The sequence below is a fragment of the Dendronephthya gigantea genome, unplaced genomic scaffold, assembly GCF_004324835.1.
Source record: "Dendronephthya gigantea isolate DGI-Jeju-01 unplaced genomic scaffold, DenGig_1.0 000009F, whole genome shotgun sequence".
Lineage (NCBI taxonomy): Eukaryota > Metazoa > Cnidaria > Anthozoa > Malacalcyonacea > Nephtheidae > Dendronephthya > Dendronephthya gigantea.
In genome coordinates, this window is record NW_021163019.1 from 1932714 (window position 1) to 1952619 (window position 19906).

At 37.5% G+C, this 19906-nt stretch overlaps 2 protein-coding genes and 1 pseudogene across 3 annotated transcripts; 2 read left to right on the top strand and 1 right to left on the bottom strand.

Annotated features, from left to right (window-relative positions):
* Positions 1-129: 129 nt before the first annotated feature.
* On the top strand, positions 130-2721 carry LOC114517734 (trans-1,2-dihydrobenzene-1,2-diol dehydrogenase-like). The gene is made up of 4 exons (XM_028537545.1): positions 130-511; positions 1217-1541; positions 1666-1831; positions 2129-2721. Exons 1-4 carry the CDS (start codon positions 146-148, stop codon positions 2274-2276), a joined length of 1005 nt encoding a protein of 334 aa, XP_028393346.1. The 5' UTR covers positions 130-145; the 3' UTR covers positions 2277-2721.
* Positions 2722-2854: 133 nt separating this feature from the next.
* Positions 2855-5018, top strand: LOC114517733 (annotated as a pseudogene).
* Positions 5019-5528: 510 nt separating this feature from the next.
* Positions 5529-19852, bottom strand: LOC114517729 (1-phosphatidylinositol 4,5-bisphosphate phosphodiesterase beta-4-like). Of its 2 annotated transcripts, XM_028537541.1 has the most exons (37): positions 19560-19852; positions 19220-19297; positions 18839-18901; positions 16757-16792; positions 16162-16299; positions 16004-16083; positions 15808-15858; positions 15645-15729; positions 15432-15532; positions 15190-15356; positions 14823-14969; positions 14505-14568; positions 13949-14036; positions 13793-13872; positions 13206-13290; positions 12988-13108; positions 12050-12714; positions 11368-11518; positions 11088-11172; positions 10833-10905; positions 10608-10659; positions 10472-10523; positions 10233-10335; positions 9923-10087; positions 9728-9827; positions 9516-9620; positions 9197-9288; positions 8720-8921; positions 8399-8448; positions 8256-8321; positions 7988-8103; positions 7786-7861; positions 7235-7333; positions 6901-7073; positions 6227-6284; positions 6040-6126; positions 5529-5913 (listed from the first exon to the last, which is right to left on the bottom strand). In XM_028537541.1, exons 1-37 carry the CDS (start codon positions 19638-19640, stop codon positions 5842-5844), a joined length of 4107 nt encoding a protein of 1368 aa, XP_028393342.1. In that variant the 5' UTR covers positions 19641-19852; the 3' UTR covers positions 5529-5841. The 2 variants fall into 2 exon arrangements, with proteins under 2 accessions (XP_028393342.1, XP_028393343.1); XM_028537542.1 differs by lacking the exon at positions 16757-16792.
* Between the last annotated feature and the right edge of the window lie 54 nt (positions 19853-19906).

A 19906-nucleotide genomic window follows, 5' to 3' on the forward strand; every position in this document is an offset into this window, starting at 1 on the left:
CATATGGGCGGGTCCCTCCTGCTTGCGGGCTAGCCACCCCAGTTCTCTATTATAAGCTCAGCGCAAATTTAGTTGGAGCATAGCGAAGCTAGCTTTAAAATTACGATTTTTGCTTAAAAGTTTTAAACTATTGCAAAATACAGCGATGGCGCTACGATGGGGTATTCTGGGTGCGGGAAAAATAGCAAGGGACTTCGCTTTGGCGCTCAAAACTCTTCCTGAAGGCGAAAATATAATGGTCGCTGTTGGATCAAATTCCAAAGACAGAGCAAAGACGTTCGCGCAAGAAAATGGCATCTCCAAATCGTATGGTTCTTATCAAGAATTACTCCAGGATCCTGAAGTTCAAGTCGTGTACGTGGCCGGATTCACAAACACTCATGCAGGGACTTGTAAAATGGCTTTGAATAGTGGAAAACATGTCTTGTGCGAAAAGGCATTTGCAATGAATTTAAGAGAGACGAAAGAGGTGCTGGACCTTGCTAAGCAGAAAGGGTTGTTCATAATGGAGGTATTTATTCTTCGTTATTTGGTGTGTTAACCTAAAACAGCCCAATCCCATTTGTTTAATTTAAATATATTGCTATTTTTTGAGAAGTATTAGTATTAATTATGAGGTTAGAATTGGTTATCTAACAGCCCTGGTCTCCTGACGAAAAACGTGGGTTTTGTATGGAGCAACAAACCGTTAGTGTATGTCCGTTTACTAGTATAACCCAGATTATTAGCATGTTATCCTGTTTTAAAGACTATAGTATATATAAAGAGCCAGAAGAGGTTGCCTGTATTATTTTTAGAAGTGCATGGTAATGTGGGGGTAAAAGGGTAGTGGGTGGTCAGTGGTGGTGGTTCCTGATTTGGGATGGACTAATTGAGAATTAAGGGGGGAAAGACAGTTTTGCAGTGTTGTATTATACAAGTTCTGAGAATTAAGGGGGGAAGGACTGTTCATTCAAAATGTATTATGATTTTGAAAAAAAAATCCCACAAAAGCATTATATAATGCTGGAAAGATGTCTTATATATATGTAACTAGCTGGTCATTACTCTCAGAAATAGTACCAACAGTCAAGATTACTGCTTTTAATTTCTAAAAGTTTTAAGCAACATTGAGTTTTTACTTTTACTTTTTACTTTCACTTTTGAGATAACATCATTGTTATTATAGCAATGAATAATGTTGACAACATTGACTGATCACTATTTTTTATCATAGGCAATGTGGTCAAGGTTTATTCCATCATATTGCTACCTTCAAGAACAACTCAACAAAAATGCAATAGGCAAAGTGTCTGTGGCGATGGCAACATTTGGTCTTAAAATGGATACCAAACCAAGAGTATATGATAAGAACTTAGGAGGCTCAGTCCTCTTGGATATTGGGATCTATACATTGACATTTGCTGATCTTGTGTTTAATGGTGAGAAACCTGAGAAAATCACTGCTTCTGGTCATCTTTTTGAAAGCGGTGTTGATCACACGACTAGTGTTACATTGATGTTTAGCGGGAAGAGGATTGCTCAGTTGCTTTTTACTGCTGGTATGCAAAGTATTTTTATCTAAGTTTTTTCATAAACTGTTCTTTTATCAACAAAAATACTACGGGTTAATTGATACCAACCACATGTCTAATATCAACTAAAATTATATGTACAATATTCCAGGTGTGGTCTTGCCAAACACAGCGACAGTTATTGGCAGTGAAGGGTCAATTTCTTTTGAAGCACCATTTCACTGTGCCACCAAAGCGGCCACTCCTGATGGTATGAAGGAATTTTCCTTACCCGAACTGGAGCATCCATCTAATTTTCAAAACTCTGCAGCCTTAAGGTCAGTATAGTTGAAACATAAAGTAACTTTGAATTGGAAGAGGCTTTGTTTCTATATGCATATGTGGCTTCAGGTTTTATCAATTACTGCAGCCTATATGTAGAACTCAGTAGCGTAGCCAGCCTGTCAATTTGTCCCTGAAAACAATAGATTTCTAAAGACATGAATAATTATAATAACTCGGAATTTACATAGCGGGACAAAACCGTCAGGCTGGCTATGCCACTGGTAGAACTTAATTGTTGGCCTGTATGGGACCACCTTGGTGCATTTTGTTGATCAGATCCATCTTTCTAGGTATGAAATTGATGCCACAAGGAAGTGTATATTGGGCGGAGAATTGGAGAGCGACATAATGTCGCATTCAACAACCATCAGGATTATGGAATACATGGATGAGATCAGGAGACAACTTGGAGTGAGGTTTGATCAGGATGCGGAATGATAGTAAATGTCAATTTTTTACCCTCTGATGAATATTAGATATACAATACACCCTTTTAATTATCTAGTTTTTCAGTATCATGTGAACATATTGTGTAAGAATTTAGCTAATTATTACGTCTAGAACAAGTGTTTTAGTGAACATAATTTTAGTGACTTAGTGGCCGAAGGTTTTGATTGTCACCCTGCCAATCAACCTCTTCCGTTTTGAATATGGGACGATTGAACTGGGCAATCAAATTGCAGCAAATTAATAAATTCACAACAGAATTTATCAAATTGTTAGAATTCAATACATTTATTGTACTAAAAAGGCTTTTATCTTTCTTCTGTGAACGAAATTGTTCATAATTGTTGAATGAATCTACCATGCGAACAGAGTCTTTAATATTTTCGTTTCGTTTCCCCTTCCTGAGCAGGAGAAACGAAAATAAGAAACGAAAATAAAGCTCTACTCGCAAGGTAGAAGGAATCATAATTGTGGCACATTTTTCGCGTGAGTGAAATGTCTACGTCAGGTTCTGCATGAATGATTCTATGAATGTATGAAAGATATTTTTGTGACGTAACACACGATAATGAATATCATATGATATGATGAAATGTTGTTATTCAATCTGGTTTAAAACGTGTTTGGTCCCTGCTGTGTTTTGCGTGCACGAGAGAATCTCTGTACTTGTGTCGGTTGTGTGTATTTGGGAGCAGTGATTTATTTGATACTTCGCACTTTTATTTGGTAATATTAAAGCTTTGTCGGCCACGAGGAACCACAGTAACGAAATACAGGTCTTAGCTTTTGCTTTCTTCAAAGGTAAGTTTACTTCTTGTGTATCGCTGTACTATAATATTTATACAATTCGTTGAAGAAAGTGTCTGATCAGTGGATTTACTTCGTACGTATCATGCAAGTGCTAATGAAATGAAAAGCTGATTAATTTAATTACGTATAGCTTATTCTGATGTAGCTTTGGAAATTGAACAAATACCCGTAGTGCTAGAAAATCCGGTTAAAATTTTATCTTAATTATTTTGGCGGCCTCCGTCGTAGATGCGAGGTTTCGGCAGGTAACGATCACATATTCTTACGGGACGAATATGTTCCTTGCCAATCTTAGAATTTTAATCCAACCAGCACGAAATGTAGCTAAATATTTGACATAAAAACGAGGCTATTGTATACAAACTTAACTCAACAGTAAGGTCCCCCCCCCGCCTTCCTAACCTGTTGTTGACCCCTTGCTTTTGCATTTTCAATTCAACACTCTTCGACTTGTGAAAGTCGGTAACGCAACTTGCTTGTAAAAAAACTGTTGGAAAATATAACCAAACTTCTTAGTGTTTGTTGAATAGTTCATTTAACTAAATTCTTGCGAACTGTTTCATCACATGCTCTTTCATTTTTCTAGGCGACGAATAATGTCTCTTTTGAAGCCAGATTTTCATTTGTTCGCATTGAACGCCAGCTTAGACCTGGCAGAGAAAGTTTGTTCAATATTGGGCATCCATGCTTCGCCTGCATCGGTTGGTTCTTACGCCAACAACGAAACAAAAGTGGAAGTGGATGTCTCAGTGAGAGGAAAAGATGTCTTCATTATTCAATCCGGTATTGGCGAATCACAACTGGGAAGTACCAACAACAGCTTGATGGAACTGCTTATTTTTGCCTACCATTGTAAAACGGCGTGTGCAAAGAAAGTGGTCGCTGTCATTCCATACCTCCATTACTCAACTCAAAGTAAAATGCGACGCAGAAGTTCAATTCCTGCGAAGCTCGTCGCGAGCATGTTGTGTCGAACTGGCATCGCAAACTTTATCACCGTCGATTTACATTCGAAGGAAATCCAGGGCTTTTACAACCGTCCAGTTGACAACCTTCGCGCATCGCCTTTTCTAACCGCGCATATCCAGAGCCATATACGACCGCGTGGGGAACTGGTGATTGTCGCCCTCAACCCGCACACGGCTACTCGTGCTAGTCCCTACGCGGAGCGCCTTCGTGTGCAACTCGCAGTGCTCCATGGGAAGGTAGAGGACGACGATCCTGAATCGGACAACGAAGACGATGTCTCGTCACCAGCTTTCAACGACAGCACGGAGTTTAGCTTTGACAGCGTCCCGACCGAAAGGCGAACCCGTGTCGAGCGCCATTCGATATCTTACGACACTCCTGGGTTCTTACCGAAGAGTAAACCATCGATGTATGTCGTCGGAGATGTCCGGAATAAAGTCGCTGTCATTGTGAACGATCTAATTGACGATGCATCACCTTACATAGTCGCCTCTCAAGTTCTCAAGTCAAATGGTGCGAAGGAAGTATACGTAGTTGTTACCCATGGTATTTTATCCGGGTCTAGCCCCGAGGAGGTAGAAAGTTCCGATATTGATGGTTTGGTTGTGACAAACACAGTTGAACACGAGGGGAAAAAGAAACGCTGTGGTAAAATTAAGACGATTGATATCAGTAGTTTAATAAGCGAGGCGATCAGAAGGATTCACAATGGTGAATCCATTTCATATCTCTTCCGAAATGTTTCTGTGGACGACTGAGCCGCTAGCGTTGGCCATTTAGTGCTTCCACAATCGCGTATGGAAGAACCCCACGATGAAAACGAGGCTAGGACTAATCATGCTTGAATATACATTCTTCAACACACATGCAGATGAGCTAGAAGAAAACCTTGACTTTTGACCACGGTGAAAACATTCATTAATCATAATTAACAATTAAAGCCATACTTCAGTTTTTCAAAATATAATATCCCATCGTTTCAAATAAATACATATGTTTTTTCCCTTGGAGGGAAGTGTAAATAACTGACTTACAATATATACATGTATATAACATCGTTTGTGCAGTTCAGAGGATGAAATTTTAACAAAATACAATTGTATTAACTAATCATCAAATAAAATCATATGTGATTATTAACAGCAATAAATGTACAATATTAGATGTGCGTGGATACATGGAATGTTTGGTTGATTGTGCGGGGAATCTAGGGGTATCCGCGAACATTTTTAAAACGTTCCTATGTGCAAGCTATAACCGAAACTTAAAGTATTACTGGAACGACTTTTAATAGGAAAATCACAAAATTATCGCACAAGGTTGTAAATGATATGAAATATTCTTAAGGATTCTATGATGGATGTATGAAATAAGATTCACAAGAATTGTGAAACTGTAAACAAATACTCTGAATGTCGAAGTGTTTGACCAGTTTTTCCTTGATGACTTTCAGATGTTTTCATAAGAAAATGAACGAAGGTTTCGTTCATCGGATAACGTGATCTGCATGGCACAATGGTAAAGTACCAGTTTTGTCTATTGATAGACAATGAAGTCGCCGTAATTTCAGTAAAATTGTTTAACAACCTTGGTTTCAAATTCTGAGAAATCCTCTATTAGGTATGGGTATCGAACTTTTATAATAGAGTTCTCCAGACTCTTTATAGGAGTTGGACGTTGTCATGGAGTGATTCTTTTTATACTTTCGTGGAAAGGAGGCTCTCTCGTCTTTCCCATATTACCTTTGGAAAAGACGTTTCCATTTCTCTTTATGGGTTCATGTAAACAAGAATGGTTTTCTTAATGCTTCTTCTCCTAACCTAATCTCGTCCTTGTGCTCTTTAACTTCCTACAATAACAACAAATTTGTAGTTTATCAAATTTGTTAGCTCCACGTACTTTGTCACATGGCATGGTGCTTTCACAAAATAAGTTGCTTCCTCCGTTTCTCATGAGGTCCCTTGTCAATTCTTACCTTTTGAAAGTTAATATCCAACTGTTCCTTCTCATTCTTATGGAATTTCTTCAATTCATCGACCTCTTCTAATTGTCTGTTTTCCAGCTATAAAACGAGGGGGATAATTCGTCTGACTTATAGTTAGTGATGTGATGGAACGGGAGCCTGCGTTCAAGCTGTATGGCGCGATTGAATTCATAAATACCCTTTGTCTTTCTTCCATAAAATCTTTGATATTTAGTCTGTCTAACTCTCGCAGCATCCTAGGATAAAACGAGACAAGACGTTCCAGTTACATTACTTCGTTCTGTTCTAATTTCGGTTTGCGCATGCTCATGAAATATACACCTGCTTCAGACTGCAAGGTTGGCTGATGAATGTCCTAATGGATCGTTCTTCAGAAAACACCTACAATTTTTAGGTTCAAGCGAGCTAAGCTAAGCACAGATATCCAATGCCTTAATCTCGTAAGCAAACCTACAACTTCTTAATCTCGTAAGCAAACCTACAACTTCTTAATCTCGTAAGCAAACCTACAACTTCTTGATCTCGTAAGCAAACCTACAACTTCTTAATCTCGTAAGCAAACCTACAACTTCTTAATCTCGTAAGCAAACCTACAACTTCTTAATCTCGTAAGCAAACCTACAACTTCTTAATCTCGTAAGCAAACCTACAACTTCTTAATCTCGTAAGCAAACCTACAACTTCTTAATCTCGTAAGCAAACCTACAACTTCTTGATCTCGTAAGCAAACCTACAACTTCTTAATCTCGTAAGCAAACCTACAACTTCTTGATCTCTTAAGCAAATCTACAACTTTTAGCAGAGTTTAAAAAAACTTCTCTGCCTAACGTAAACAATCCTAACGGTGTTTACCTCTCTCTTTCTTCTTTGCATTTAATTTGTTTTCCAGCATTTTTGGACGTTTCTACGGACTGTTTTCCCTGGTTCTTTCGTAGATCCGAGCATTCCCTCTCATGCCTCTGTTCCATCACTTTCAACTGACTATCATGAGCGGCATCAAGTAACTTCTTTAGAAGCGAACATTTCTGCAATCAAAATCGATCTGTTTTAAATATGACCTTGAGAAATATGCATAAGCTCTGGCGAAACGGACGCAAGCCGATGCAGACATCTACTTTTGAATGCTGGTTGGAATGGCTTCGTTGGTTAAGGGAGTTAATTTTTCTTCATAAATTCAAATTATCACCTGTGGCGAATGGATGTCGTACAAATCGAGCTCTTCCTTTACTTGCTGTGAAATGAAGTTTGACCATTCTTCAGATTGCTTGTTAATCACAGCTTTTACCTAAAATAGGTAGAGAATGCTTTTAGAGCTTTCTGGGACAAGTAATGTTCTACGTATAGTGAAGGTCTTTTAAGGGGCTGTTTACATGAGCCCGGTTACCCGAGATTCAACGAAGCGTGAGATGATTTTGAGGTATTGAAATGAGCAGATAACATGATCCTGGCAGTCGTATAATCACCACAACAATAGCATGTGCTTGTTTGGTGTCATAAAGACTTCTTTCAATACCCACAAATATTTCAAATATTCACAAATATTTCAAAGGCCTCCCACGCTTCGTTAAATCTCGGGTAACCGGGCTCATGTAAACAGCCCCTAATTCACTTTAACGCTCAGTTTTTGCGGAGACAAATTTTTCCAAGGTGGGCTGGAGATTTTTGATCTGGAAGTAAAATGTCCAAGCATCGTTCCTCTTCTTTATTTCCCAGCAGACTTGGAATATAAAAGCTTACCTCTTGTTGCTGTACCGTTGTAAGGTATGCCAACTTTTGCTCGTGAGCATTTTGAAGCTGTATCAGATCACTACCACTAAATAATATATCGTTTATATTTCGATAAAGTGACAAACTTCACAACTAGATTCACTGAAAAACATGCACGTCAGTCAAACTTCCTAAATAGAGTTTATCAGTCGTATCGTGAAGATGAACTAACCTGTATTTTTTCTTTGATCTCTCAAAAGTCTTTTTCTCATTCTCTTTGTTCTTCTGAGCGTTTAGGAAAAGTTTTTCCAAAGCTGCGTTGTGAGTTTTGCTCAGCGCGGTTCGTTCCTTAAAATCGGGTTTGACAACCTGAGATAATTTCTTTGCTTATCGTTTCCCTCATTCTTTCCCCTCTATACTTCTCACCCACCCCTACCTCGTTTCCTCCCCTCTCCGTTTCACCCTCTCTATCCCTCCCACTCCGGATTACCAATACCCACCTTCACTAATCGTTTTGTTAAGGTGTCTGATTCCTTCTGATGTTTCTTCATCAACTTTGTAAAAACCTGAAAGAAAAAGAATTAACAACAAATATTAACTTCCAATGTCAAGAGAAAAAAGATGGTGGAAAGTTCTCCCAAACCTTATCTTTCTTTAATTCCTCGATGTTCACTGCTTCGAGATTACTTTCGACTACAGAAGTTGAAAGAGACCATGAAGGATGTTTATATATTGACTGACCTAACACAGGCCTGTTACATGACGTACTGTTGTAACACAAGACAGAACATTGGCTAGTGTTATAGTAACAGTGTTCTCAAGCAGCTGTAAGTTTTTCACTCTGTTGCTACCGTGTTAGTTGACAAGGGACGGCCATTGACAGCTTCCAGGCTTAGGACAAGCTGTGCCAGCGCATTTTAATACAAATATGCGCTTAACCTGCAAGTAGAATGTGATTACTCACGTTGGGTGGGAAGTCGATCCAACAGAAAGTTATTGAATTGTAAACTTGATGCCGAAGATGAAAGACTAAGGGTAACAGTCGATTCTCTTCTGTTGTTAGGAGAGAAATTCACCAGTGGTAATGAGTTGTACGAGCCTTTGGGAGACTTCTGACTAAACCCATTTGTGTTCGTTGGATATGTATCAGATACCTCGTCATAATCCTGGAAAAGTATACCACAAAGATGCAAGGTAAGATTTCATACAATTCTTCGACTTGTTGCATTCTTCTTAATAAAGCCAGTCAAGTAAACTAAGCTTAGAATATCAAAATCGATCATGTTATTTTGAATGGCACTGTGTGTATTATAAATAATCGATTGTTATCAATAATATTGGATCAACCTTCATATTAACAATCTGAATTACTAAATTAATCTTAATCCTAAACCTAGCTAGAATCCTAATCCAAACCTTAGTCTTAACGTTAATCCTATACCTCTTCAAAATCAAATATCCTACAAATCGCCTCAGCTCTTTTCTCAACGGCAGACTGATACTTGATTGGCTGCGAGAGCTCATCAACAACACCTGGAAACCCAATCAAACACCAGTTATCAATCGGCAATGTGGAATATGAAATTTCCCAAAGGGATTCATCAGCTTGTAATGTTTAGTATCGAACAGATATCCATAAATCTTACAAGAAAATCCTTCAAACACAAAGACATTAGATATCCATAGATATCCATAAATCTTACAAGAGAATCCTTCAAACACAAAGACATTAGATATCCATAGATATCCATAAATCTTACAAGAAAATCCTTCAAACACAAAGACATTCAGTGATATATGACAAAATAGTGTTGAAAGAGATAGCGGACGGCATCCTTCAGTCCACAACGGAATATGACGATAACCTGAAGGAAAGTGAATTCAAAGTGGTTAATTCTGCATCTGAACTGGGTATAGAAGTCTTCATAACATTCGCATAAGATAACCTTGTATAATTTCTGGGGACAATTACCTGGTTGAATCGAGCTAACTGGAATAACTCGCTGTCCTAGGACTCGATCACTGTCGTCAAGAACTGTGAAGCGAAGTAACGCCAGTTCTGGCAGTACAATCTAAAAGATGAGTAGAAATGCACTGTAAATTAATTTCACCAATTTAGGAAACATCATAGCAACTGGTCATAGATTTACGGTGCAATGAAACCTACCCTCTTGAACGAGAAATCCTCGCTGTCATAAACGGGATTCATTCCATTACTGTTGACTATTTTGGTTTTATATCTCTTTCTGACAGTGTCTGTGGGCAGGCCGTACAAATCTACTTCCACATACGTTCCAACTCTTTTATCCGATAGAAACTGCCCTGAAATGACCTAAGGGAAAGATTCTTTATTAATGTATCACGTGTGCTATTACGTTGCTATCACGTGTGCTACAGGTGTTCTATCACGTGTGCTATCACGTGTGCTACAGATGTACTATCACGTGTCTGCCATCTCCGGCAAACGGCAGTATTACCTTAATACTAATACACGTCGCCACCACGCCGTCCACAGGAAGTTCAGTAAACGGATCGAAGTTTTTATCGCTTTTTCTCATCACCGAAGGTTTCAACAAATATCTAAGGAAATGGGAAGCAAAGAATATATCTGGTCAATTGGAACCATAAAAGTAGCGAGTGGAAGGTTGGGGGGGGGGCGAAGAATTTACAGGAACTAAAACTGAAGGTAAGAAGTGATAAGGTAACACTAGCTTACCCACATCTGCCATTATCAACAAACTTCCCCGAGTTTAATTGGAAAGCGAGATCTACAAGTAATTAAGAATATGTGTTGAACATTTGCGTTGTACTATACATATGGACCATGACGTTTTACACATATTTTACCACACCTGTTGTTTGAAGGTTCAGAGCAACCATTTGAGTACCAGCGTTCCAGAAAACCTATGAGTATGTTTGAGAGATGAGGGAGGGCCATTTAAAAAATGGCTTGAAAGCTTCCAAGAGATATACTGAAGCTTCTGAATTACATTGTAGAGTGTATGTCACACAGCATGTTTCCTTAGCTGCCAATAGACACAGTGACACATTGATATCGTAACCATCTTTATTCTTACCTGGGGCATGTAGTTACTGGAATCGACACGGCTACCTTTGGGATATATTCTTGAAAGCTGTCGCTGATTGTATCTTCAAATTATTAAGGAATTCACCCACCAAACGACACGCAAAAAATTCTACTCGTTATCATTTAAAGATCTGAATGTATGGGTGCAAGGTTTCCCTATACGCGTCGATCCACGTATAGCAAAGTTTTGAATGAGTTAAGACCTGTGCGAAATCTTTGTAACTCTACTTAAAGAAAAGGATACCTGACGAATTCAACTGGATTGCCTTTAAGAAGTGTAAAAGCGGCAACCTCGTTGAATGAAGACATTCGATAATGAAGGTTCGCTTCTAAAAGAGGAAAACAAATTCGGTTTACCGCGATGAAAGAGAAGTTCTTCCTCGATTGGACTGGCAATGTTGGTTCGGGAATTCGACTTCGTGGTTTTGGGGATGGATCTAGAGTACCGCCCTGGTTTAATCCGTGGGGTACTAGGAGTATACCTTTGAGGCTTTAATCCTTTCTTCCTCATATTTATGGCTTACCTTCGGATCTCTCAAAGCCTGGAAAAGGAATCGGCTGCATGTAGTTGACAAGACACGAGAGACTGGGATGAATGTTGCTAAGCGACGCTGAATGATGGTAATTTGCTAAAATATCCACCACCTCATCTGTACTGATACTGCTCTGGGAATTCTAAGAAACAAAATTAGAATTAGAAATATTAATTGCAAGATATTTCGTGGTGTTTGACCGCACGAGCATTGGATGTTGATTCATTTATATTCTCAAATCCATCTTGCTAACTGCATAATGACCTAAGGGAAAGATTTTTTAATGGATCACGTGCGCTATCACGTAAATATAACGTTGTAGGATTTGAAGGTTGGTATAGTCTGAACGGAGAACCATCAGTGCATGATAAAATTTTGACTGTAGTTCACAGGAAAAACTGCGATAGAGCTTATAAATAGCTAAAGAAATGAGCGATCTTTGGGCATGTCTCTCTCTAACCTACACTTGATAGAATAGGGGTGGGATGGCAACTGGGACATCAGTCCTGTATCTAACTCCTGCCAGTCGTCTATTTGGTAATTTGTTATTTGTATAAACATTTATGTTATTGTAATTTACTGGCGAATTAATTAAACCTAAACCTAATCCTAATCAGGCATGCAGTAATATGCGCTGATTGAAAATGAACTCATCAGGCTGCATCATCATCACCTGTCGTTGTTGGACAATTTTGATGGAGCTTCCAAAGGACGCAAAACTCTCGCTTCGTTTCACATCTCGTTCCTCGTCAGACTGCGTGGAATCCGTACTCGCTGACGAACTCTTCCTCGCTGTCATCAACTCGACCTCGGGCGGCAACTTTGTTGTTCGCTTGTCTTTACTTAATGTCGGGTACATCGCCTCGGTTTCAGTCAGGCAAATATTCGACATAATCACCAAATGTTTGTCGTCGTCATCTTTGGAATCACTTGAATCCGAAGAGTCGATCTCCAACATCATCTCATCAAAAGCATCGAGTGCATTTTTACCCCCCTCTCTAATCACACCCTCAACTTCTGTATTCGAAACTTCCTCCTCAAGCTGTTCTCTTCCTTCGTCGATACAACCATTGAACCGTTTCGCCGCGTCCTCTTCTTCCAGCGAACGTTTCTTTCGTTGCCTGAAGTTGTGCCTACGTTTATCGTTCGTGTTATGGTTGTTTCTCTCTGAATTAATTGACGAACGTAAAGTCTTTTCGTCCGTTAAAATATTAACAAATCCGTCGTCTTCCTCTTTCAGCGCTGCCTCTTCCCCGTCGTTATCCTCAGATAGCCTTGTCATGCGTGGTCGAACGCTCTTGATGTCCTCAAGACGAACTTCACTCGATTTACGGCTTTCTGTGAAAGCAAGGACATGGTTGAGATCAGTGGATCAGGATGGAGCAGTGGAACTGCTGTGGAATCGGGCATTTGCAGAACTTGATCAAGAAACGTTTAGCAGATAAAAAAGATGATGTCGTTTATGTTTTTTATTTATGAATCAATGTTTTTTTTTCAAGAACTGGGTGGTTTAAAACGGAATGGTTCTCTATAGTGCAGGATATCAACGACTTTGTCCCAAGCCCGAAATCTTTTCGCAGATTAGCAAGTCATGAAAATCAAAAGTTTTACCTGAGGAAGCAATACTTTCCGAGTCAAAGTTTGATTCCTGACCAGGTCGTAGCTTCTTATTTTTTATTAGAATTTTTCTCTTCAAATGATTTGGTGAAGGTAAAGGTTGATTCTCCTCCAACTAGAAGGGTATGAAATGAATGAAATTAAAACCTTATAGTTCGTCTTGATATTGAGAGTATATGTATTGAGATTATATTAGAATACAGTTGAATTACCGGGTGGGAGTCGAATGGTGAGGATAACAAGAGATCTCCGAGTATTTCAGTGCAGTAGCACGCAATTTTATACTGCTGGTACTTACTACAAAACAAATTTGAATGTGGTGAATTACACGAGTAATCTAGGGAGATATAAGGAGAAGAGATGGAAAGTTGGTCAGAGATATTATAGAATAAAGTGATCGGACGTTTTGAAGTGGTAGAGAGAAGATGAGAGAAGCAAGGTTGAGATGATATTGACATGTAATAAGAAGAGATGAAGGAGAGATGATCTGAGATATTATGGAATGAAAAGATCAGAAGATGCGAGGTGGTAGACATTGCAGAGAAGATGAGGGAAGCAAGGTTGAGATGATATGGACATGTAATAAGAAGAGATGAAGGAGAGATGATCTGAGATATTATGGAATGAAAAGATCAGAAGAAGATGTCAGGTGGTAGACATTTGCAGAGAAGATAAGGGAAAAAAGCTTGAGATGATATGGACATGTAAGAGGTTGTTGGACAGAGGTTGTAAGAGATATTATCGAATGACGAGATGAGAAAAAGATACGAAGTGGGGATAATTCAGTTACAAAACTGACCTGCAATGATTCTCGAACGAAAGTAACACTGGATACTCCGAGGTGACGAAAGCAGTATCTCTAATAGCCTCGATAACATCCTTGAAAAAAATCATAGGAATTAGAAAGTTTAAAATATGCATATTATCAAGTCGACTTCAAGCGATGGTGCCTCACCTTAAACATGATGTTAGTGCACATTGCTTTGCCATGAGTAATGATGGGATCATCGTTAGGACCATCCCAACAATCTAATTCAATACAACTAAAAACCAGAGATCAATTTTGATCAATGGAAACATTTAAAGGTATATGAAAACACTGAAAATCAAGCTCAAGTGAAAATACTGCTGAAGGATGTGATTGAGATCGCCCATTCAATGAGTTTGAGGGTGAGTGAGTTTTTACAATACAAGGTCAGATTTAGGAGTAAGGTCGAGTCCGTCGGAAAACCGCGTTTTCGACCATGGTTGAGCCCGTCGGAAAACGGCGTTTTCGACCATGGTCCTAACTTGAGTCAGTGGCGGATCTAGGGTTGTGCAGAATGAATTACTAAAGCTTAAAATCGGAATCGCATTGGTAGATTTTAATGTAAAAATATTCTTCTCAAATCTATAACCAATAGCATTGTTACTAAGGTGTTTTGAATTTAATATTAAGCTGTTCAATTTATTCTGCACACCCCTAGATCCGCCACTGACTTGAGTTGCTGGTTTAGTTAACTTGTCCTTACCGGCATCCGCTCAGCAGACATTGTCGATATATTTCTACTGAGGATTTTCCTCCAATCTGCCTTCCTAAAACGTACGATGAATTTCCCGTTTAATTCATGCGTTCAATTCACTTTGTGAAAAGAAGAATTTTGGGGCAAATCATATTACACCGTGCAGAGAAACTATGATATAATTTTAGCGCGTTTTGTGCCTGAAATACTGACTTAAAAATGACTTAAACATTTAGTTGCTTTCAACACCTTCACGCGCTGTGAGTGAGGTCTAATGACTTGTCAGTATTGGCTACACAGACATGAAAGAGATAATCCGTTATTTACCTGTTAAGTACGTGTTATGTGAGGAGTTTACGAAATAATGCGAGAGAGGTTGATTCATATCTTGATGTACTTCAAAGATTTCCGATTTCACGCTAAGATTTTCATCCGACATTAAATATCGTGATAAACCATCAGCACTCATACGTCCTGCATACAAAGTAAAGTATTTTCCTAAAACTCGGGTCTTGGGTGGAATAAATACAGACGGTACTAATCTAATTGTTATTAGGAGCGTTAGAGTCTAGAGGTCGAAAGGTGAAGTATCCTTGTATATTCTCCTAAGAGTATCCTTGATACTGGCTAGATTGTTAGCGCAGTTAAACTATCAACGCGTAATATCGTTTTCGGCTTAATGAAGGACCTATACCTTGATTCACCATTTCTGCACATTTCTCGTACTTGCTAATGATTTTGATAGCTTTTTCTTTGTTACAATAGGGATACAAGATCTCATTCGCGCTTGGATCTCGCTGTTCAGTGTTGATGAATTCCATCAGTCTCGTGGGGGTTATATAAGGTGCTTTACCGGCTTGCCTGGAAGCGAAGACACAGGCGTCAAAATGCAAACGTGGATAAGATGTGTTTCACCATTGCGGATTCTAGTCTTACCATTTGGTAAAGATTTGATCGAAATCTTGTCTTGGGCAAATTGTTGCATACAGTTGGTAAAATGTTTCAAAAGTGAATAGGGTGTGGTCAATTTCGTCATTCTAAAATGGAGTAAAAATAGGTACGTTTAGCGTACACGATTCAAGATGAAAAACCGAGAAGATTCGTCTCATTTTCTGAATTCCATTTTCTACATATATGCTTGGAATATACCTTTTCATGGGGCAGATCCATCGCTTGTAAACCATCCAAGATACGCTTTTCATAATTTTTACCACAGTTGAAACATTTACAGATACTTGAAGAAAAAGAAGGAAAATTACTATGTACGCTTTTCTATAAACTTTCTAGGACACCATTGCAAACAGGTAAATACCTTTTCACTGAAATTTTCCCATTGACCTTTAGTAATGTTGCCTTTACATATCTGAAGAAGAAAATGTTCAGTTTTATACGAACCCACCTAAATGACAGACTCTTTCAAAAGTTACAAGAAGATTTTTTATCTTAAAAAAGGATGAAATAACAGAGACATATGCCAGTCATATCAAAGTCAGATGTGAATCACTCACAATTTTAAAAGCATAGCCATCACACTTAAGTTTGTTGCTTTTACAGAATTGCATATTTGCTGTAAGCCTTCAACCCATTCCTGTATCGAAAAGAAATTATATTTCATGCTAAGTTGGATTAATCTATATGGAGGAAGCTAGTGTGAAGATCGACCAACCCTTGCAACCCTTGAAGAACTTGAACAGAGATATATATTAGTTGTTTCCACCAGATTTTGTGAAACAACAATTGTAAGCACTCGATCCTTAATAGGCTCAGGACCGCTGCATTCCAAGCTGCTTCGTGCCTTTCCATCCTACAAAGATAATTACATTCTTTAAGACATGCTCAGGGCAAAACGTAATCAATGTTATTAATTCCCTGGGAAAATAAGCCTGAGAGTTGTATAAAAATTTGATTAAAGGTGACATGTTTGGGCAATGTTAAGAAAAGGTGATTAAACACAGGTGTACTGCTCTTATTGAACAATAGGGCTGAGATATATTGCATGCTATCAATTCAAAATAATATCTAGCCTGGGTTGTTTTTTGGAGAATATTAGGCTTCAGTGTCTGTTTTGTGAAATTAGCAATTTTTAAGCTTACCCATTTTCAATGATGACAATCAACTCCCTAAATATGGACTTTACGGTATTTCAAAGATCATTGATGATTTAAAATTAGTTTTATTTTTATTTTATAGCAATTATTGAAGGATGACTTCAATAGTTTTTGTTATATTTTAAATTTATTGATAATCAGATCATGACTTACACTATTAAATAATCTTTCGTATTCACGTTTCACACCCTGATTGAAGTTAATAGATTAAATCAGGATTAGTATGGGGGTTAGTATACAACATTTCATGGTTTAAAAAAATTATCATAAAAAAAATTGTGGGCAAAATGGAGTCTATTTTTTTAATCAGTAGTCAACCAGAATTTTTAATTTTTAGACAATTTAACGATAAGTACATTCAAAAATAACTTTAGTAAGTTGGTATAAAAGTTTGTGGTTAGCATTTGCATCTTTGAACATGAGAAAGCAATGAAGACTGGCATAAAGTTATTATGTTTGAATTTGGGGGAAAATATAAGGTCAATTTTAGATTTTGCTAAATGTTAATGACAAGTGTTTTTATTCGTATCTTTAGATGGGGTTCAGCAATTAAGCTTTATTTTAAATCAAAATGTTTCTTAATTCAAGCTGCAGGTTAGTTGAATGTCTGCTGAATCATTAGCCAAACACAGTTATCCAATGCAAAAAGACCAACAACATTGAAAAACTGGTTAAGTTAAGGGTTATGCATGACTGTGCTAACTTATCAAGCAGTGATCACACTGGCAAATTTTTAAAGGATATAGACTAGGCGTACAATTTCCTTGTTTTACGCTGTATTATATAGACATAGTGTCGGATTTCCAATTGCATAATTCAATTAAAGTATGGAAATTATTTTCTATTTATTAAAAGTGTCGTGTATAACGTGTATGCTAAAATTGATATATCAAGCTGTCAAAAAAATAAATCATCTCGTGAAATATCTTAAATTTGACATTTACTTGAACCCTACTTTAAGTCTTTAACTATCGTGTTTTTGCTGTACAATTTGAAGTCTAATTTAATTGTTGAAAAAAATGAGATTTTAGGCATCAACGGTATAAATATAACACATATACGCGTATATGTCAGTTGAATATGTAAATAAAATATAAAACGCTTGCCAAAAATGAAAGTGGGTATTACATTATGTAATAATGTAGTTACACTTCATGGAAATATCAAGTGGTTCAAGGTAATAGGTTATCAATATCCTGACAAGAAAAAGGTTTGAGCATGAAAATGATCTAGCCTTTTATTGCCTTAATGAAACTGTCTCGTTCGATTATGCATTATCTTTCAACAGCAGGTATTTCGTTTAAATATTACAAGCGAAATATCTTTGTTATTTTTCAGGGATCTCAAACGAAATTTACGAGCACAGTAGGGAGCGCAGTTGACGAGTGAACCGCATTTGGGTTCGTAATAAAAACATACAAAATACCGAAGTACCAAACATAGTTCAAAAGCAATTTGGGTTTTTAATTGAGAAAAGAAATTTAAAAGCGCGGCTATTTTGAGATTTAATGAGTAGGCTTGCTGCTAAATGCAAGACAGCTGTGTTCTGGCCATTTGCATTACTATCGTCACAGAAAGCGGCTCAATTTATAGATATCGTTTAAACCCTAATTCATCGGCACATGTCTGGGAATTGCACTTATTGCAGGAATGTTTTATCAAAAAAAATATGTGTAAGAAGCGCTTTGTGATACTGCTCGAAAATATAAACATCGCATGTATTAATCGCTGCGTTTGGGTTTTGTAAACAAACGTTGTTTTGGACATATATAATTATTTCGTACTATAAGTTTCAAGAATTGCGTCGTCCGCGATATCAAGAACTCTTTCGAAATGAAGAGATTCATATTTAAAAATAATTTTAGAAAAAGCGCATCGAATGCGTCTCGTCTCTGATTGTAAAATGCGTCTCTGTTTTGGTTGGACTTTAAATGAAGATTGATCGTGCAAAGGAACTAGCTAATGAGCGTTGAACCTGAATATTGAAAACAATTACAATTTAGGATTTATTGCATGTTTCATGTCTGATAAGGAAATATACGCCCGTTCTACTGTCATTTGTGACAGAGGCAGCATATCCCAACATTATCAAATGGAGTTCTGTTCAAATATTAAAGAGCCATAAACTACGGGGGTCATAAACGCGAGTGATTAAACTCGAGATATTTACAAGCCATGATACTCTAACTTGTAAGGGTGCAAAAATTTATATAAAATGAAAAATAAAATAGTCACCTTCGGCAGAAATCCTCCTAGCTTCACTTCAGTTACATTACTCAGGTCCACACAAGACGGTTCCTATGTCATAAATATATGATGTCAAAGTCTTCAGATAAAATCAATAAATATGGACAAAGCTCGAAAAATTAGCTTGTTTCCTACAAACTATAGCTTTATTGTATTTTTCCTAGCGTTACATAATTTATGTCACAAGTCAAGAACGTAATTGTTTTATCGACAGATAGTTTAAAAACTGCGAACGAGCGTCTATAATAACAGATCACTGACACTAGCCCATGTGTTTGTCAAATTTACGGGATCTTGTAATTTAATTCTTTGGGATTTAAGGTGAAATATTCGGGAAATGTGTGAGATATATGGATATACTTTACAAACCTTTTCAGGCTCACGATAAGCGAGGAAAAAACCATATCGATCGACTGTAAAATGACATTCATGGACTCCACTGGACTCCTAATACAAATTTTTAGTAGACGAAGGATATGTCAGTGTTTATCAATCAGTGAATACTTAGTGAAACTTTTTATAGCGAAAGAAATGTACAAAATGCCCCTTTTGCACTTATTTTTTTCACGCATTTAAATATAGTTTAAAATAAGCCGAGTCGTAAAGAATAATTACATAAAAATTTCGTACGTGATTCGCATAAATCTTCTTCTACCAGTATATACAAAAAATATTTCAAATGATTCGAATTAAGTGTCAACTATTTTACCTCGTCCCATTTATGCAATATTGTGCCGGATTGTAGTAAATTCGGTACAGCAATATTCCATATTTGCATTGCTATATCCATATCAGACTTTGTGTTTGTTTCACTGTAGTTTTAAGTACAGTATCGCTGCACAGTGATCGTCTCGTCCATTAACAAGTCTTTCTCATTTGTATACATTGTTTCGTTTACAAAAGCCATATTACCCGATCAAAATGCATCGTATCCCCGTACAATAAATCATTACACAAATTCTACTGGGTATCATTAAAATATATTCAATAGTATTATTGACTTCCTTTAATATATGTCGATAAAAACATCTTTTCGCGACGGCCTGGTCTGCAACC